The 21,943-nt window shown below is 38.9% G+C and overlaps 1 protein-coding gene across 1 annotated transcript in view; it reads right to left on the bottom strand.

Moving 5' to 3' along the window:
* Positions 1-21,943, bottom strand: part of LOC149265535 (uncharacterized) — a 70,250-nt gene that overhangs the window by 27,371 nt on the left and 20,936 nt on the right. Inside the window, exon 2 of the mRNA XM_089404603.1 lies at positions 14,585-15,137. Coding sequence (XP_089260729.1) covers positions 14,585-15,137 — 553 coding nt within the window. The remainder of the gene's footprint in view (positions 1-14,584; positions 15,138-21,943) is intronic.

Raw genomic sequence — 21,943 nt, 5'->3', positions numbered from 1 at the left:
ATTAGCGTGGACAGTGTTTGGAGGCAGCGTGGGTATGCTAGGCGTTGAAAAAATGGACGCAAGAGAGAGGAGCTGGGGAATGGCAACAATAGAACAAGTAGGAGACAGTTGAATTGAGCAGCGCAGGTAGGCTGGATCCGCAAATGAGAATGCAGTTGAGGGAGGAAAAAGAACTGCAAGCCAAGGAGCTTAAACGAGGGGAAGGCGTAGGTAGCCCGGATAGGCAGCGATTGGGAGCACCACGTGAGGAGGGCAAGGGAAAAGGTGCTTTGCTGCTGATTGCAGGTTTGCTGAAAGATTCGGCACGTTTGCAGAACAGCAACTCAGAAACCCTTGAAGAAAAAATTTTAAGCTTTCCCTGCTTCAGATTTTATTGATGAAAACCCCAAAAATTTCTCAATTACCAGCACCTGTAACCTGCAGAAGAAAGGAAAACCCTAATAAAATCTGTGTATAAAACAAAATTTAAACCCTAGATCAGCTAAACAATTTACAGCTTTTGACTCTTTAACAGCCACATTTATCAATAATAATCAGTAGTATTTTCAGAATATCAGATTTACTATGAAAAACTTCAGAAAATCTCTCATGCAAATTCAGAAAAATAAACTAAATGATAAACCCAGGATCAAAACTAGAAGGGCTCTGCAAGAAAATGCTTGCGGGAATTGGCTGGTTCAGCCGAGAACTTCCCCAAACGCCCACTGATCTTCTTCGATAAGGGTTTCCTGCACAGCTTACCTCAACCATCAATAAAGAGAGAAAAATAATACTAGATCTCAAAAAGCAATGGAGATACCTGCCATTATTTCAGAAAACCTAATACCATTCAAGCCCTAGCAAGTGAACAAGATACCTGTGTTCAACAATACTCTATAATAAGCTGTTACTAATGGCTGAAAATCAAAATATGCAAAAAATAAAATAGCTCACAGCACTTCCAGAGAGTAACACCAGCAAGATTTTAACCCCAAAGTCCTTTTTTATTAGCACCGGAAAAGTTTACAAGAGAGCTTCTTCAACACAAGACTCCAAGATCGAATGATCTCAAATGACCCCTAGCACCCTATTTAAAGGAAAAGATCCCAACTGCTAGTTCAAGTGATCCATGTCAAAATGATCTCGACCGTCGATGAGGATCATCTCATCCGTCGAATTTTTAATATATTAAAAAATTGAAATTCTGCATTTATTTACTCAAAATATTATTATTTTATTATTTTTAGGTTTTTTTTTTTACTTTATCATATATTTTTATTATTATTATTATTTTTTTTTTTTTTTTTTTTTTAATTTATTTTTAAATGGATCCTTGAACTTATCTTTTGGGAAAATTACCTAGGACTTAGGACTTATGAGGGGATTAAAACATTTCTTAACCCTCAAGACACTTTACATCATGACTTTTACAACTTTACATCCCAAGGGGGAAAACCCATTTGACATAGACCCTCATAAACCACCCAGTTCCGCGACACAACTATTATCTAGCAGATTAACACACTAGGATTCTCCTAAGATTCTAAAGACAAAATCCATCCCGGCTTTGGGGTTAGGCTGAAGGAAAACTCTGCCGATCATGGATCGGTGAGACGAAAAACCTTCCGGAACGTAGATTATCACTTAGAAAATTAGGTCCACCTAGGCAATTTACAGACATGACTCATATCTGCTAAGATTATTTACAATTTATACATGCAGATTGGGTTTACAACATAAATTGATCAAGCTGCCGATGACTGTAGAATGGCGCGAATATGTCGATCAAGCGCTACCCTTTTTGCAAAGAAAAGGGGGTGTACTGCTATGGGCAGTTGACCGGTAGTGGTCAACATCTGGCTCTACTTGGGGACACGTTGCTGCACTGTAGGAATGTGAGAATCCAGAATCTACATCCACGCAACACACAACAGAAATAAGTAGCGGCCATTCAAAAATCATCATACAACATTTAAGCACATAAAAGATAGAAGCTCTTTAACTATGAAAAGTAAATCTAATCTAAAACAGAAATGAAATGCTGAAATGACAAGGAGTAGGGATAGAAATACAATACAAAGGATGCCCTATGGCATCAAATATCATTTTTGAAGAACAACTTGAGCATTTGGCCATTTGCAGGTAGATCAAGTGGTTCGCCATCCAATCTGCTCAAATGGAATGAGTTTGGTCCAGCTACGTCTCGAATGATATACGGTCCCAGCCACAGACTGTCAAACTTCTTATGTTTTCCTGGTTTCTCATTCTTGCGGTACCAAAGCAATACCATATCTCCCACCTGCAAAGATCTAGATCGAGAAAATTTATCAAAGCTTTTCTTAACGTTAGATTGATTTTTACATATGGCATCAAAAGCTATCCTACGAGCTTCATCTAACTCCACAATCTGATTTATTCTATTTTGAACAACATCTTTATTAGTAGAAAAATTCTGGAGGAGCTAATAAGCTGGCAATTTGAGGTGCACAGGTAAAGTTACATCCAAGCCATAAACTAATTCAAAGGGAGATTTACCAGTAGCTTTCTTCTTAGTGATTCTATTTGCCCATAAAGCATACTTGATTTTGCTGTCCCATGATCTCTTATTATCTCCTACTATCTTCTTGATAATGGTTATGAGATTCTTGTTACTTGATTCAGCCAGACCATTACCCCGAGGATAGTAATTTGACGAATGAGATAAGACAATGCCATACTTGAAACAAAAAGATGAAAACTCTAAAGAACTAAAAGCTTTGGCATTGTCAGTAGTGATCTTAGCGGGGACACCAAATCTAGTAATGATGTTATTTTCAATGAAATCCATAATAACCTTTTCAGTGGCATTCTTAGCAGGAATGGCTTCAACCCATTTAGTAAAATAATCCGTAGCAGTCAAAATCCATGAGTAGCCATTGCTAGAATTTTCATGGAACTTTCCTATGAAGTCCAGACCCCAATGCTGAAAAGGTGCCTCTACAATGACAAGTTGTATAGGCAGGGCAGCAAGCTTCTGTTTCCCAGTGAATAGTTGACAGGCTTGACAGGCTCTAACAAACTTGTGCACATCAGAAAAGATTGAAGGCCAATAATAGTCAGCTCTCAGGATTTTGTGGGCAGTAGTTCTAGCAGCATAATGACCACCACAAAATCCTGAATGAAACTCAGAGATTCATTTCTTGGACTCAACGTCGTCAACACACCTAAGCACTATGCCCTCAGGATTTCTCCACCCAAGGCCATCCTTCATAAGGTAATACTTAGTGGCTTTTAGTCTAAGAGCCCTTCTCTTATGAGCGACTAAATGTTTAGGACATGCAAGATTCATCAAGTAATAAACTATGTCCTTGTACCACTTATGCTCTCCTAATCTTTGCAACTCCAGCGAAGATAGATCGCTAAGACAGAACAAACCAAGAGTCTTTTCGTTACCTTCAGTTAACATCTGAGCTAAACCTTGGCCTTTGACCAGCTTGGTGGGTCTGATCTCTAAATCATATTCCTATATTTTAGTAACCCACCTAGCACGCGTCCCTAAGCAATCAATTTGAGTTAATATATCCTTGACAGTAGAATGTGGGACGAAAGCAATGATTTTAGAATAACCCACATAAGTTTTAAAGTGCTTAAGAGACTTGACCAGGGCATAAGCCTGCTTTTCCATGGTATTGTACTTCAATTCGGAATTTTGAAGTGCTCTACTCATGAAAGCAATAGGCTTCTCGTGACCATCTTTATTCTTTTGAAGCAGGACACCAGCAATAGTATCTTCGAAAGCGAAAGAAAAAATCATAAAATCTTTGGAATAATCGGGACTAACTAAGACAGGAGCTCTTGCGATAGCACATTTGATTTCTTGGAAAGCCTTTTTGCCGTCTTCTTGCCAAACAAATTTTGCATCTTTCTTTAGAAGATTTTGAATAGGCTTAGCTATTTCTGCATAATTTGGAATAAACCTTCTAATAAAATTTATCTTTCCGAGGAAAGACTGAAGGGATTTAAGATTATGAGGGAGAGGAATCTTTTGGATTGCTTCAATTCTTTCAGGATCAATCTTGATTCCCTCCTTAGAAATGATATGGCCGAGTAATTTCCCTTCCGTTACTCCAAAAACAGACTTAGCTGGATTCAAAGAAATCCCGTATTCTCTACATCTATCGAAAACCTGCCTAAGATGATTTACATGACTGATACCATCTTTAGAAAAAACAGTAAGATCATCTTGGTAAATTTCAATAAATTTCCCGATTAACCCTTTGAAGGCATAATCCATAGCCCTTTGGAATGTAGCCCCAGCGTTTGTTAATCCAAAAGGCATTCTGATGTATTCAAAGGTACCCCATGGTGTGGTGAACGTGGTTTTATGACGATCTTCCTTCTTAACCCATACCTGATTGTACCCAGAAAAACCATCTAGCAGCGACATCATTCCAGAACCGGTTACTCTTTGCAGTAAAGTCTCCATGTTTGGCAAAGGGTAATTATCTTTCTTGCATGCTAGATTGAGGTTTCGAAAATCGACACACAGCCTTATCGTACCATTCTTTTTCCTAACAATCACCAGATTCGAACACCATGTTGAATGCCTTGTTTGGGCGATAATCCCTGCTGCAAGCATTTTCGCAAGTTCTTTCTGAACCAAGGGGGCTAATTTAGGATTAATTTGCCTGAGTTTCTGACAAAAGGGTTTAGCATTTTCATCCTTTAAGGGGATAGTATGTTCTATGACATCTTCCCTATAGCCCTTTAATTCATCATAAAAAAAAGCTAAAATATCTCGATATTCGCGAAGTAAATCAGTTAACTTTTTTCTTTCCTCCACACTAGTACCTCTACCAATTTTGACGATCTTTGGGTTTTCAGAAGTACCAATGTTTATCTCGAGATATTCGCCTGGGTCCATCTTATTTTCTTCTCTCAGCTTCGTGGCATCATGCCGATCAAAATGTTGCTCTAAGGCAACCACATTCCTAGGAGTAGGATTTATGATATGATCATGGTTTAAATATCCATCCTCCTCAGAAACTATCCGGAAATCCTCAAACTCATCCAAACTATTAAGAAAACGAATGACTTGCTTTTCATCATTGAAGACCTGCCAATGCTCTGAGTTATCTGGAACAGATGGTCTGAATATTACTTCCATTTTGATCTTATCTTTAATTAGCTCATCAGATAACTGGAAAGTAGTAGCAGCTACGGCAAGTTCATCTGCCAAACTATTTTGCTCTCTTGGAATTGCTTCGAGGTCAAGGGCATCAAAATGCTCCATAGCATCCCACATAGCATTTCGATAATTTCTTAATCTTTGATTTCTGCATGTGAATTTATTTTTAAGCTGCATGATAACTAAATCAGAATCCCCTTTAATGCTAAGCAATTTAACCTTCAAGGACTTGGCCAACTCAAGCCCCAACAATATAGCCTCATATTCAGCGACATTGTTGGTTGCCTCAAATTCTAATCGATAGGCAAACTTGAAAATGTGACCAAGGGGAGATTTAAGCACTATTCCAGCACCTTTACCATGCCTAGACGATGCACCATCGAAGTACATATACCAAACTTTATCATTGAGATCCCTAATCTTATCATCGGGAGGAATTATAAATTTAGAAATGATGGCATAGTTCCCAATGTCAGATTGCTCTTTGATTATTTCGTTGTGAGGTCTCTTAGGATCTTCAACATGAAATTTTCTTTCGGGCTCTCTATTTAGTCTTACAAAACCATCACCCCTAGGAGAAGGAATCATGGCATATGACCAATTCATTTGAATACTTCCTCCTAGATCAGAGGCCCACTTTCTAGATAACAACATACCCCAGGCATCAGGCACATCCACAACAACAATATCCATGACAACCATGATGTCTGGGTAAACTGAAAGATGAACTTGCAAATCTTTGATTAAACCATGCACTTCGATTTTCTTAGAATCCCTGGCGCATATGTTATAGTAGGGTCTAGAAACTCTTAAGTTAAGTTGTTCCATGACCCTTTTAGTCATTACACAAGCTGATGCACCAGAATCCAACATGCAATTATTCAATTTATACCCATTAACTAATAAGGTGATAAAGAAAGGCTGGTGATCTTTGTTATCAGCATCTAAGCTTTGCAGATATATGGGAGCATCATGATAGTCAACTTCCCGAGTCTTCTGTTGAGAAGTATTGACTTAAGGACCTTGAATCGCTTTTAGTAACTTGTCTCTTTGGGAAGGGATTTTAGCAATCTCGGAGACAGGAACCCAAATTTTTGCATTGTTATACCAACTTCCCAAATCGACATCTATTCCAGAGTTTACACCACGGTTAATAGTTCGAAGGGGAATTTGATTCCTGCTTTGATCTTTATCCCTTCTCTGATAGGTCAAACCCTTATCTCTAGCAATTTCCAAGATTTGCTCGGGAGAGGGTTTTTCACCATATAACCTAGCCAAAATATCATCTTCATTTTCAAGGTTATTTATACTAAAAGTTGATGAAGGATTCACAACATCACGACTCCTTTCCTTGACCTCTATCCAATCATCCATAGACAAAGGAAACTTGCTGCCTACTACATTTATTTGATCACCCGTTCCAAACATTCCATTATCTAAAATTCTTCTAACGATGGGACAAGTGGCCTCTTCATGAAGAGCATCACAAACCCGACAATAAGGAGGAGCATTATCAACCAAATTATTTAGCGGATTAGGAGGTCTCTGCTCACTAGATTGACCCTTCCTTTGCCAATTGTTATTTCTATTATTATTATTTCGAGGTTGAAAATTCTGCGTTTGCGATCTTTCCATTTGGATCAACCTATTCTGCAAAGTGGTTATCTCCTTATTATGATTAATTTCCATAGTTTAAATTTTTTGAAGCAATTTGAGAACAAGCTCACTTTCAAGTTCTTGGACTGCTTTTCCTTTAGGTTCCTTTAGTTTCGTAGCAGCCCTATCGAAACCTGGGATCTCAGACTTCCCAGATGTGGCCTTGTCCTTTTCAAGCTCTATAGCTAAGCCTTGGCAATCTCTATAATCATTAAGTTTAGCACGCCTTAATTCATAAGATGGCTCAGGACTAAAGGCATCAATGTAAAAATCTTGGAGAGTTTTATCTGTAGGTTTATAGTCTTGAGGTAATTCTCTAACAATACCATTAAACCTTTTATTAAATTCTTCAACAGTTTCATCCTCTCTCTTTTTTATTAGGCTAATAGCTTTTACGAGGTGTCTTCCTTCTCTCTTATCTCCATATTTTTCTTTAAATGCATTAATGATCGATTGTAAGGAGTTAAACGAATTCTGAGGCCTTTCTGCAAACCAATCATAGGCATCACCTCCTCGAGTTAAAATGAAAAGAGTCATTCTGACATCCTCATGATCGAAATCAGCAGGTCTTGCGTACTTAGCCATCCATATGCTAAAATCTCGCAAATGAGAGTTAGCACTAATCGCATTATTTCCTTGAAAATTAGGCAATTTATCAATCCCAATAGATGGAATATCGTTGGGATATCCTAGACTGTTAGAAAAATCACAAGGGGCATACATATCCATGATGTTGTGCCTAACTTGACCTTTAAAAAGCAAATGAATATCAGAGAGGGCTTCTTGTCCAAGGTTTGCAAGAAGTGTACGAGAAGCGAGTTTGTGTAATCGTACCCTGAGGACCTTTTCAGGATCAGGAGTAGGATTGCACAGACTGCTTGGATGTCTTCTAGTGTACACTCTCGAAGATAATATATGAAGTGGAGTCGCCACCTGAACAAGAAGTAAAACACGAAAAAGCTTGAGATGAAAGAACCAAGGACAGATAAAACTCTATCCCCGACAACGGCGCCAAAAAATGTTGTCGCACAGATTGTCATGACAACGCTCAAACCGGGGGCTGTCACCCTCATCCCCGATCTCTCCGTTTAAGCCTGTCTCCCACGGCTAAGGGGGGTAGTCCCTGTAGGGAAATGGATGACCAACTGTAAACTAGTTGGGTTGGGAGACACGAAAGGAAACCAGCACTAAATAGATTTTATTAAATTAACAGACCAGTGCCTTATAGGGTTAACGTTTAAATGATTACTTACTGAATGTTATAAAAATGTAAACCATGTACAGCAATCATTTACCATCAAATAACTTGAACGATGCAAGATATCCAGTATAATCACAATGTTTTAACGATGATCTAGCAATTTAAAACTTCGAAAGATAAAGCTCGAAAAAACAACCACGAAATTTTAAACTCTAATCAGATATTACATTCATGATCATTTAAGCATGTCAAATCACATAAGAGATGATAAACATTAATCCCAGATCAAAATTTTAGCCTCAGCAGGAGAAAATAAAACGTGATAAAACCTTGAGCCAAGATCGAATTTGGGAAAATATATAAAAAAAATGATTTTATGATTTTTCAAAGAAAATTAAAAAAAACTAAATCAAAAACCCAAACCAAATAAATCTAAAACTAAAACTAAACTTTAATTCAAAATATAAATATTAAACTAATCTAAATCTAAATAAGAAAAATCAAAACTAAAATAAACTAAAGATTAAATCCTAATTAAATGAAAGAGAAATTTTAAAATAACGAGACTAATAAAATTCTATACTGTATTCAAAATAAAAAAAATAAAATCTAAACTAAATATAAATCTAAATCTAGAGTCTAAAAAAGGAAATTTTTATATTATATATATATTAAATGTGATTTTAAAACAAAAACTAAAAATAAAAATAAAACTAAATTCTAAAAAAAACTAACCATTAGACTCTAAAAAAAAAACCTAAACTAAACCATACGCTAGATTAAAATAAACCTCAGAACAATTCTAAATCTAAATTAAAAAATAAACGTATGTGTTCCACCTCAAACTTTATCTCCACGCATAAAATGAAAATGCTTCTGCTCCAACGCACAGGCTTGAAGGCCTTGATGGCGGTTAGGGTGAAGAAACACTGTCGACAAAGGAGTTTATGGATGCGTTTTTTTGCAGGTTGCACAGGTGACAATGGCAGCAAGAAAGAACCGGACGCAGTGGTAACGGTATAAAGCCTCAATGGTTTCTGCGTGGATCCAGTGCAGGCCCACGGATGTTCTGGCGGCGGCAGCGTGAAAGGCCTCACGCAGGTTTGCAGATGGTTCGATGGACAACAGAACGTTGGTGGAATGAATGAAGTATGGCGGAGTTCCTTGCGTATGGTGTATTGTTGGCCCGTATTGTTTGATCACTGTGTACATTTGCAGGTGCGCACGAAATGAGTATAGGCTGCGTGCGGAGGACAAGCGAGTTATTTTGCAGGTATTGGAAACTAGAGAAGATCAAGAACGAGCAAAGAAAACCGTAGGATAAACTGTGTGAAGGGATGGTGTGAGAAAAAAAAAAGAGAAATACGCAGTGATTAGCATGGACAGTGTTTGGAGGCAGCGTGGGTATGCTAGGCGTTGAAAAAATGGACGCAAGAGAGAGGAGCTGGGGAATGGCAGCAGTAGAACAAGTAGGAGACAGTTGAATTGAGCAGCGCAGGTAGGCTGGATCCGCAAATGAGAATGCAGTTGAGGGAGGAAAAAGAACGGAAAGCCAAGGAGCTTAAACGAGGGGAAAGCGTAGGTAGCCCGGATAGGCAGCGATTGGGAGCACCACGTGAGGAGGGCAAGGGAAAAGGTGTTTTTCTTCTGATTGCAGGTTTGCTGAAAGATTCGGCACGTTTGTAGAACAGCAACTCAGAAAACCTTGAAGAAGCTTTAAATAAAAAAATTTAAGTTTTGCCTGCTTCAGATTTAATTGATGAAACCCCAAAAAATTCTCAATTACCAGCACCTGTAACCTGCAGAAGAAAAGGAAAACCCTAATAAAATCTGTGTATAAAACAAAATTTAAACTCTAGATCAACTAAACAATTTACAACTTTTGACTCTTTAACAGCCACATTTATCAATAATAATCAGTAGTATTTTCAGAATATCAGATTTACTATGAAAAACTTCAGAAAATCTCTCATGCAAATTCGGAAAAATAAACTAAATGATAAACCCAGGATCAAAACTAGCTGGGCTTTGCAAGAAAATGCTTGTGGGAGTTGGCTAGTTCAGCCGAGAACTTCCCCAAACGCCCACTGATCTTCTTCGATAAGGGTTTCCTCCACAGCTTACTTCAACCATCAATAAAGAGAGAAAAATAATACTAGATCTCAAAAAGCAATGGAGATACCTGCCATTACTTCAGAAAACCTAATACCATTCAAGCCCTAGCAAGTGAACAAGATACCTGTGCTCAACAATACTCTATAATAAGCTGTTACTAATGGCTGAAAATCAAAATATGCAGAAAATAAAATAGCTCACAGCACTTCCAGAGAGTAACACCAGCAAGATTTTAACCCCAAAGTCCTTTTTTATTAGCACCAGAAAAGTTTACAAGAGAGCTTCTTCAGCACAAGACTCCAAGATCGAATGATCTCAAATGACTCCTACACCCTATTTAAAGGAAAAGATCCCAACAGCTAGTTCAAGTGATCCATGTCAAAATGATCTTGACCGTCGATGAGGATCAAGATATCTCTTGATCTCATCCGTCGAATTTTTAATGTATTAAAAAATTGAAATTCTGCATTTATTTACTCAAAATATTATTATTCTATTATTTTTAGGTTTTTTTTTACTTTATCATATATTTTTATTATTATTATTATTATTATTATTATTTATTTATTTATTATTTTTTAATTTATTTTTAAATGGATCCTTGAACTTAACTTTTGGGAAAATTACCTAGGACCTAGGACTTAGGACTTATGAGGGGATTAAAACATTTCTTAACCCTCAAGACACTTTACATCATGACTTTTACAACTTTACATCCCAAGGGGGAAAACCCATTTGACATAGACCCTCATAAACCACCCAGTTCTGCGACACAACTATAATCTAGCAGATTAACACACTAGGATTCTCCTAAGATTCTAATGACAAAATCCATCCCGACTTTGGGGTTAGGCTGAAGGAAAACTCTGCCGATCATGGATCGGTGAGACGAAAAACCTTCCGGAACGTAGATTATCACTTAGAAAATTAGGTCAACCTAGGCAATTTACAGACATGACTCATATCTGCTAAGATTATTTACAATTTATACATGCAGACTGAGTTTACAACATAAATTGATCAAGCTGTCGATGACTGTAGAATGGCACAAACATGTCGATCAAGCGCTACCCTTTTTGCAAAGAAAAAGGGGTGTACTGCTATGGGCAGTTGACCAGTAGTGGTCAACACACACTTTTGTGCATTATCGCATCCATTTAAAGCCAGTACAGTTTCTACTACATTTATGGAAACAATTCAAAAGCTACATGGAAACCTAAAGATTATTGTAAGCGACAGATATTCCATTTTCACTGGAAATTTTTGGACAAAATTATTTTCTTGTCTCGGTACTCAATTAGCTCATAGCTCATCTTATCATCCTCAATCTGATGGGAACACTGAGATAGTAAACAAATGTTTGGAAGGATATCTTCGTTGCTTTATATCTGCTAAACAGACACAATGGGTCAAATGGTTTCCTCTAGTTGAATGGTGGTATAACACTTCCTTCCATACTACAGCAAAAATGACCCCATTTATGGCACTTTATGGATATCATCCACCATCCATCACATCATATTTAAGAGAAAATTCTAAGGATCAAGCAGTGGAACATCACATCGAGCATCAACAAAAAGTTCTCCAACTCTTAAAGGATAACCTCACGTTGGCGCAGAATAGAATGAAACAACAGGTAGATCAACATCGCAGTGAAAGAAGTTTTGATGTAGGTGACTGGTTATTCCTACGACTACAACCATATAAACAAATGTCCCTCAAGCAAGCTAAGAAGAATAATAAATTATCACCAAAGTATTATGGTTCGTACAAGGTGTTGCAAAAGATTGGTACTATGGCATACAAATTGGAGCTTCCTGCAACTTCCCAAGAGCACCCAGTTTTCCATGTTTCATGTTTAAAGAAGGTTATAGGTGACAAGCTCTCAGTTCAAACAATATTTCCAGAACTTTATGAGGAAGGAAAAATCATATTGGAACCGGAAGGAGTCACAGAAACAAGAACTTGACAGCTACAAAATCGATCAATTTCAGAGTGTCTCATCAAGTGGAAGAAATTATCCGCTGAAGATTCCACATGAGAAGATGAGAATTTTATACAGAAGCATCCAGAACTACTCAAGCATTGAGGACAACGCTTTTCGGAAGGAGAGGGGCATGTTAGGTCCCTATAATACTAGTGATTCCCCCATTACTATTGTCATTGTATCCCTTATTGTTATTATTCTACCCCTATTGTCCCCATATCGTTATTAGTGTTCCCCATAGAAACCCACTATTGTTATTGTTGTGACCTTATGTTATTACTGTTATGTCGGCTTGATTATATTGTGACCCCTTAGACTCCTATATATAGAAGGGAGGTTTAGTCATTTGTATCATCCAATAATTGTTCATTTGTGTAATGTAAAGGAGGTTGCCCCCTCGAAGAGGCTGAATTCTAAGGCGTTGATCTATCTTTTCTATCTTTTTGTGAGCTGGATTCCTAACAGCTTACATAAAATTATTAGTGCATAGCTATCTTACACTGGCAACTAGATTTGGAAAATATTTTAGGATTGGACATGGCTAGTACTAGAATGTTTTTGCCTTGACCATCTTTTGCATTTTGTGGTACTTTTCCTGTTGAATGTAGCCATATATGCTTTTAACTTTCTTTTCAGCTACATCAACCTCTGGGCTTCATTCTAAGCCGTGACCCAAGGTGTGGGCAAGGGGAAGAGGCAAGCTAATCCTATGTGGACCCAATGGAGGAATGTGGACCCATGCGGGAAATGTGATGGATGGGGTAGTAATGGGTGGAAAGAGGGTAATATAAGTGGATAAGGGAGCAGGACCACGCAACCAAAATCGGGGTTTCCCGTGAGATACCATCCCTGAAACCAAATGGCCAGTAAAAGAAATCCCACGAGACTGGAATCCAAGGTTAATTCCTATAAGGGGTCTAGGGGACAAAAGCATAGACCTAGCTCATTCTTTCCGCCAAATCCCCCCATTAATCCTTGCCCAGAAGTGTCCATGATAAGCAAACTACAATACTCAATTTCAAAATGACAAGGCATACCTTTAGATTCGATAGGCCCACCTTCAAACATACGATCATGGTAGATTGGCAAGGGACCACATCGCTGGCTCAGGTGGCGAAGAAATGGCACAATGAGCTAGCTAATGGCTGCAAGGGATTGTTGGCTGCCGGATGAGGACCATCTTGGAGAAAACATTTCTCCTAGGGATACTACCCACAAAATGGTGGGTAACATATAGCTCCAACTAGGAGGTGATCTCTCGAAGAAGTGGGCAAAGCTACTTGGACGGGCGGTCACGGCAACTCCAACAACCTCTTGGTTACCGTAGACCTGACACCTGCACATATAATAGATGGAAAAACACAAGGCAACATGATTTCACGGCGTCTCATGATTGCACATGCTAATATGTTAGGCCATAAAATCAATAGAAAAATAAAGATATGCAAATTTTAATCTAAGTGCAACTAATCTACCATGAGAAATATCATATGACATTATTTCTAATGTGGAAATCAACATGCAATGCATCCTACTCTAACATGCAAATAGTAAGGTTGATACTAAATGTAGTCATAATTCGAGTGCAACAAACATATCATCACATCAATATACATATGCCTATCAGTATGATTACTCATGCAGCAACTCCCGAGGTAAAGGGAAGTCCTAGGAGAAAGAAAATAGGTCAATCTAGAGGTCCCGAGCTTTCCTTCTAGGTACACAATGGTGGAATGAATGATCACTCTCAAGAACTCCTCATCACAATCACTGTTTGTAATATCATGCTTTGAAGATGTCACATGGTTGTGATGAGAGGGGAACGAAGGGTGAGAGAAAGAAGGAGTGCAACAAATAGGTCGCTCAATGTGATGGTCACATCGGAGAGGGGAGGTCGCGGAGTGATCATAATCCTAAGGATGGGTCAAAGGGGATAAAGTATATTCAATGAAGGGTTCTTTCTTGACACCATATTCAGAAAGGGGAAAAGGGGCATGGTCACTTGAGGTTATACCAAAAGGGATGAGGGAGTTACTTGAGGAAGACTCAAGGTGATGAATAAGAGGGAAAGGCAAAGGGGAGGGTGAAGTGTCATATTCAACAGGTTTTCCTTCCCCACAATCTAGAGGCTCAAGTGATTTGAATACATAATCATAAGGTGGGTAGGTAATAGCCGTGTTGCTTTCCTTATTATAAGCATCAAATATTGGGCTTTCTTTAAAAGGAGAGTCAATCACTTCCATCAAATATTGTCTTACTTCATGCAAGGGAAAATAATAATTCTCCTTCCCAAGGGTATCGATGGAGATTTCATCGTAAGTAATGCCTGGGATAAAGGAAAAACCAATCTCAATATCATCTTCCTTGTCAGTATCATAAATGGAAGAAAAATCAAATTGAGTCCCAACAATCTCCCATTTGTCCTTTTCAATGTGGAAATAATCTCCAATGTCATCTTCCAAGGAGCTCATGGGATCACCTTCCTCAAGGTTCTCGAAAGGAGAGTCATCAGGAGTGATACCCTTGAGAAAGGTAAGTTCAGTCTCGGCCTTACTTTCCATATCCTCATTCTCCTTAACACATGTGCTCTTAGAGTCATCATGTCCATCCTGCGACCCCAACGAGAGCTCATCTTCGAGATTCTCAAGATCATATTCATCTTGGTTGGTTGACAAGCGAGACCCATCTTCTTCTCTCTTCTCTTGAAAAAAAATAGCTAAGGTATTTGTTACATGATTTTCGTAATACGCTTCTAGGAGGAGAGCATGAGTGGGGTTCTCTTTATATTCACATTTCATATTATGAAGCTTCACCTCTTCATCATATAAATGGGAGAATACTTCATTAGAATTACATTCCCTTACTAACCCCCTGCATGACCTACTATATTCATCCATTCTTTCTTGCATGATTTGGAGGCTTTCAGGATCCAACTCTTTGTCATCCTCAGAGGAGATGTCTTTCACTTCACTGCTATTCGCACCCAATTCCATAACTGATATTTGCTCATCATCCTCATTTTCTTGGTCATCCTAGTCATCCAAATCCTCATCTGGTAATGAGCCAAATTTTTCCTTGATCTTGTGAGACAAGGAATTAAATGCACCAGTATAATAGGCAAGCTCCAAGAAGAGATAATCTGTGGGCCCTTCTTCATACTCCTTCCTTATGTTGTTGAGGTTTGACCTGCTCTTGTTATAAAAATTGAGTATGAAGTCCTCATTCTTGTGCTCTATCAGATGATCACAAAGCTCAGACCACGAATCCAATCTTTCCCATAGGTCTTGTTCTTCTTCGAGGCTAATGTCATGGATACTTTATTTAACCATTTTTCATGATCTTTCATATAATGCAAAAATGGAGTCTCTAGGGTGAATTAAAATGCCTTCACAAATGCCTGCTTCACCCTACAAGCATTAACTTTGAAGTTCAATGAGGAACTAGGACTTCGTTCCTCCAATGGAGTCGCCAATAGTGATATGTCAATGTGTTGTATGGGGAACAAAACACATGTTTTGTGTCCTCGAAAACAATGCCAAAATGTTACCGCTCAAACTAGCAGGGGACCTAAGGGGAATCCCTAAAGGACAAATGTTAGGCCAAAGACAACAAATGAAGACTTAGCCCACTATCAGCTCAGCTAAGGATCCCTTCTATTAACAGACTTCCACTGATGGGAGGAGAATCGATATGGATTGGAGTCACAAATGAATGATAAGTCAATGAATATGAGTGGCCCAAACTAAGCCTTTCCCAGAAAGGTTTGAAATATGGAGCTTGCTTGCTCACTAAGCAAGGTAGTATAGCTTCCAGGGAAAGGAAGAGAGAATTTTTGGGGTTAGGTGTATGGGAATAGGCTTTGAAAGGAGTTTCTCGCAACCTAAAATCCTTGTTAGAATTGGTATCCCAGATGGTTTTTGAAGAATGGTCCTTTGAAGGAGCGAACCACACGGGGCCAAGTGAACCCAATCTAGGTATGAGGAAGGTATGAAACAATCAATGATATTCTTACCCTAGACAAGGTGGGAAGGATCAAAGAAAGTATTTTCACTCAATGATGTTGCTTTGATCCTGAGAAGTGCTAGCCTTAGGTATGGCAGGGCAAGTTTTGGTCCTGGACCTAGGGCTTGAATTTTCTCCCAATTCCACTATCGGAATGTCTTCAAGTTTGGAGGAGGGCTAGAGGAAAGGCTAGCGTATGAGATTGAAATTTTTTAGTGGCTAACTTGTCAGTAAATTGATTCCCTATGCACCCCAAGTGGCTAGACTTGGGAGAAGGTTAAAGAATAAGAGATTTGATGACCACCCTTGGTAGATCAATGCCTTAATCCTTGGGATAATGGAGTCTATGTTGATTATGTGTAAATATTTCTTGGTTCCCAGTCAAGGAGGCCTCAAAATTACTTCACAAACCCCTCTAGGTCAAGTGAAAGCAATCTTGCAGCTTTTATACTTTAAATGCACGAGAGAAATGGATTATCAAGGTCAAATTTTACCCCTAGGAGGTTTCACTACCATTGCATTTCCCATACATGGAGAGAGAACATTATAATAGAGACAATTCCACAATATTAAGCAATAATTTGCATGCAGCAATTAGCCCCAACACAATGAAAATCCCAAATCCAGCATATATGACAAAAGTAACAAGAATAACATCAAAATTTCGTACTTACATGCAGTAGAGTATATCCAACCATTCACAAATTACAATAGAGAAGCTCCAAGAGAAGATAGACCAATAACCATACATCAAAATTTGTCCATAAATGCTCCAATTCATCCTCTAGAAAAAAGTGTGAAATTAACTAAAGAAGAGAGAGATCCAATCAAAGTGATGATGAGAAATGATCTCACCTTACTTGTATTTATACACGTCTTAGGAGTTCGATTTAGCCTCCTTGGCCTACATAAGCCCCAAAAATAAAATAATGTGCTAATAATACAGCTTTTGGTGACAAGCCTATGAAACTAGCTCATAAATGAAAGGATAAGCCTTTCAAGAGATCAAATAATAATCTATGCATGTTGTAAGGCCCTCTAAGAGGCCTAATGAGGTCCATGGGTGTCATAATGAAGAGAAGGACCCTCAAAAGTAATGGACAAGGGAGTGGCCCCTTGTAATAACCTATGGTGCTCCAAATGACATCTAGGGGCACAAAGTGTCCTCATGGGTCTCCAAACAAATCGAAGATGCATGTAGGTTTCTGTTAGGGGCTAGGATGATGGTATAGGAGATGCCACAACATCGTGGAAGTCCTGGATCATCTACCGAGTGTATGGTGTAGATCTAGCGCCCGCTGGGCTTGATGGATCAAGTGCATCCTCCTCGTCTAATAAGTGAACCACGAGCAATCTCTGAATGGATTTGGGGATCCATGGAGTGTAGTCTACTACTGTGGAGGCCCATGGCTCTCAACGCTCACCCTACATGTGCCAATGTAGCTCTCTGGAGGATTAGGACCTCGTATAGGGAGACCAAACCCCAAATCGAAACCATTTGCAATCTTGCATAAGATCCAATACGTCCCCTAGTCTTCTAGTACAACAAGTCATTAGATAAATTGAGTAAATGAGCTTACCTAATCATGGACCACAGGTGGAGACTTCATAATGGCCTACCCTTCCATAATGGACTTAAGAATGTGCCAATGTCTCCTAAACTCCAGATGGGGCTCACCAAACACCCTATTAAGTGGTTTCTACTTCTAAAGGGGATAATATAGTCAAGGTACATCCATCAAGAGGTGGTGGCATGTGGCAGATAGGTGAATGAAGTAGGGAATGAGAAAGGGCAACCCTGGGTCACACGCTGAGGTACAAGGGTAGCTAACAAGAGGGAAGCCCACACTTTGGTTTCTCATGTGTAGGAGGGAGTAGTCTGTGAAAATTCCTACACTCGAAGGAACCCCTATTGCAGCAAATCTGAATCTACTTCATCTACTTGATTTTTAAATTACATTTATCAAGTTATTCTTCTGAATACTGAAGCAAATTTCTTTTGTAGCCTACACTAATTAAATATTTGATCTCATGAAATAGAAAACAGAGCAAAGTACAAGATACATAGGACACACTTATTTTTTTACACAATAGTCCCCAGGAAAGCCCAATGCGGGAAAACCAGAGCAGTAGTTCTAAGGGTTTATTATTATGCAGGAGAAATATCTTAATACAACTCTAGGATGCTCATATAGAAATGCTTTACAGAGAAAATAATGGCGGAAAATCTGAGTGAGTTTTACCTCACTTCACCCGACAAAATTTCCATTGATTCGGCACAAGAGTGGCTAACCCCGGCTATTTTTGCGCTGGCCCTACGTCGCCTTCTCTGCCCTTTGCGTCAACTCTCTCGACTATTTTGGCAGTGCCTCGCAGTTCCGGCAGTTATGGCAGTTCTAGATTCTGCGTGACAAGCAACTTTTCTGCATCAGCTCTCCCAGCTGTTCCGGCTGTTCCAACTGTTTAGACTTAGGCACTCAATTAAAAATATTAATTAGTTGAATAAAATACAATCCGGGTGGAATTTCACCGAACGGTTTCTGGGTTCTTTAGAACTCATGTTCTTTAGCCTCTCCACCAGTTTTCAAAGCTAGAGCACTTCCGATGTTACCAAAAACTAACACAGTCATGGTACATGAGGTGCCCCGACCTTGATTTTTCCACCCTTCTTTTATGCCTTTTTCCTTTTTATGATTTTCTTGGATTAACTGCTCAGGGCTCAAGGGGTTAGAACATGATGTATAAGATATAGCAGCGAATTTCCCCCTTTAAGGTGGGGTGGTTCATCGCCCACCAGGGGTTGGGACAATCATGGGTTCTTATATGATGATGAAGGATCATAGAACCTATAGGAACCAGGGTGATGGCCATGATAATGGGGTAGAGCTCATGTATTGGCTTTTGCCCACGTGCTAAAATGTTTTTGTCCCAGCCATCTTTTGCATTTTGTGGTACTTTTCCTGTTGAATGTGGCCATATATGCTTTTAACTTTCTTTTCAGCTGCATCAACCTTCGGGCTTCATTCTAGGCCATGACCCAAGGTGTGGGCAAGGGGAAGGGGCAAGCTAACCCTATGTGGACCCAATGGAGGAATGTGGACCCAGGCAAGAAAAATGATGGATGGGGTAATAATGAGTGGAAAGAGGGTAATATAAGCAGATAAGGGAGTGGGACCACACAACCAAAATCAGGGTTTCCCGTGAAATACCATCCCTGAAACCAAATGGTTAGTAAAAGAGATCCCATGGGACTAGAATCCAAGGTTAATTCCTAAAAGGGGTCTAGGGGACAGAAGCACAGACCTAGCCCATTCTTTCCGCCGAATCCCCCCATTAATCCATGCCCAAAAGTGTCCATGATAAGCAAACTACAATACTCAATTTCCAAATGACAAGGCATACCTTTAGATTCGGGAGGCCCACCTTCAAACATACGATCATGGCAGATGGGCGAGGGACCACATGGCTGGCTCAGGTGGCAGAGAAATGGCACAATGAGCTAGCTAATGGCTACAAGGGGTTGTTGGCTGCCGGCTAAGGATCATCTTGGAGAAAAATTTTCTCTTAGGGATATTACCCACAAAATGGTGGGTAACAGCCACAAAGGTTTGAAGAGGGGTTTTATATATCCTAATTTTTTTGGCCACTAACCTCTATACTGCAGAAGACAAACTTCTTTGAAAAGGGTTTTTTAGAAACAAATTTTCAGGTAATTGGCCCTGAATTATTTTCTGCATTTTTCAAGTTAGCTGCAAGGATTTTATTCAGGGTTTTGAAATTTTTTGGATACTAATCTATCATGGCTGCAAGGGCTTGACAATTTTAAATTTTTATTTTTTTTTATATACTTTTCTTGTTCATTTTTAGGTTGAGATCAAAATTTTTGAAAGGGTTTGGTATTAATCTTGTGGTTCAGAAATTTGTTGAATATGTTATTGACGGCTGCAAGCTTTCAAGGCTTATCCCTGTTGCCATAATTTTATATCCAATAACCCCCGCTAATTTTGTAGAGAATTAAATTGTTTTTGTTTGCAGGGGTTTTTTATCAAATATTGGGGCAAAGAAATTGATTCCGAGGGTCTGGTTCATTTGGAATTCTTTTTCTGAAAGAAAGCACCCAAATCTTCAGCACTTTTCCTCAAAGTCATGAGCTCAAGAGGAGCCTCTGTCCACTGGTGTCAAAAGCCAGATTGAAGGAGGGGTTTTTATAAACAAATTTACAGATCTAAAACCTTAAGAAATTTACCAAGAAATTGAAACAAAATTTAAGGTTAAACTTTAATTAATTTTCTGCGCTAGTCTGTGAGAGGTCAAATTTTCAACTAATCCTGATTTGTTTTGCAGGGTTTAGATTACAAATTTTGGAAGGATTTTTGAGGACTACCCTTTGTGATTTTCAGCAGAACTGAAAGCCTCTTTTCCCCTCATTACCATGAACTCAAAGCTCTCTCTAAGGCTTTCAAGCCTCTTTTATTGCAGGGATGGTTTAGAATTCTAACAAGCCTTGTCTTGTAGATCTAAATCAGGATTGTAGATCTAAATCTGGAATCTTTCTCGGAGGACTATTACAAAAAAAATTCTGAAGATTTTACAAATTGCTTACAAAATTTTATTAAAATTTTTGGGGTTATTTCTCTGCAAGGCTGTGAACATTTCTGCTCTTTTGTTCAGTTTGGCTGACTTCGTTTTACAGGGTTTCTGGCATTTAATTGGAGTTTGAAAGCAACATTTTTGTGTCCCTAGTTCCATGCGCTAAGAGCTTCTGGAAGGGCCTCCTTTTACCTGTGCAAAAGTCTGAGCAGAGAAGGGTTTGCAGTGAATATTTTTGAAAAAGTTTGAACCCTGAACCACACAAAATTTTCCTTGAAATTTTAATAAAATTTAATCTAAATTTTATTTGATTTTTCTGGGCTAGGTTGAGAGCCCTTGCTGCTTAGAGACTTCCAACGCAGTAGGCCTTGTTGAAAGTCATTCCATCTATTTGGGGCAGTGAACTAAGGAGAACCATTCACTGAACTTCAAGTCACTGTTGTTGCAGAAAACTTATCCATTTTTTGAGCATAAAATTCAGATTTTGTAGAGGTCTCGGTCTTCTAAGCAGTGAGTAAATTGGTTATAATTTCATCAATGTTTGGAGGCAGTGATCTAGAAGGTTGACCTACTTGTCTTGGGGTGTTTTGAAGTTGGGATTGTAATTGGATCAACATTATTGCTTGAGGAGAAAAGTTATTTTAAAATCCACTTATCATTGTAAATCTCCTTAAGTATGAAAAGAGCCCTTTGTTGATTTGCGGTAGCATTGGATGTGCTCTAGCCATGAAATTTGGTGAAGAGGTTGGGGCACATGACATCTCCAATATCCAAAAAGGGTTTGGGCAGATTCTAAACAGTTTGGGAGATATTAAAATAATTAATATTTTTAAAATATTAAAGTGGATTAATATAAAACTATGTTAGAATGGTCCAAAAGACATGGATCAAGCCAGATCTAATCTTAGCCATTGATTAGGGACTTAATCTCAGCCGTTGATATGTCAACGAGAAAAGTATAAGAGGGGGCTTGAGGGTCACTTGGAGAACACACTAGATGATCAGTCATTCTATTCTCTAGAACAAGGTTTGCTAAGAGAGATAGAATCGGTGATCGGAGTTGCAGCTGAGGGGCAGTGAGTACAGAGAGACAAAGAGGCAGAGATAGTGTCGGGAGATCAGCACAGGAGCCAGAGAGAGTGACATAGTAGTAGCCAGGGCTCACGCAAAGGTAGCCAGGAGCTGCGCAGTGCTTCAGAGAGGCCAGCGTTGCTGATGCAGAGGGCCAGAAGGTTTGATGCATGGC

The sequence above is a fragment of the Pinus tabuliformis genome, chromosome 6, assembly GCF_031772625.1.
Source record: "Pinus tabuliformis cultivar Carrire ecotype Pingquan chromosome 6, CPIR1, whole genome shotgun sequence".
In the NCBI taxonomy this organism is placed as follows: domain Eukaryota; kingdom Viridiplantae; phylum Streptophyta; class Pinopsida; order Pinales; family Pinaceae; genus Pinus; species Pinus tabuliformis.
This window is presented reverse-complemented; position numbering and strand designations above follow the sequence as displayed.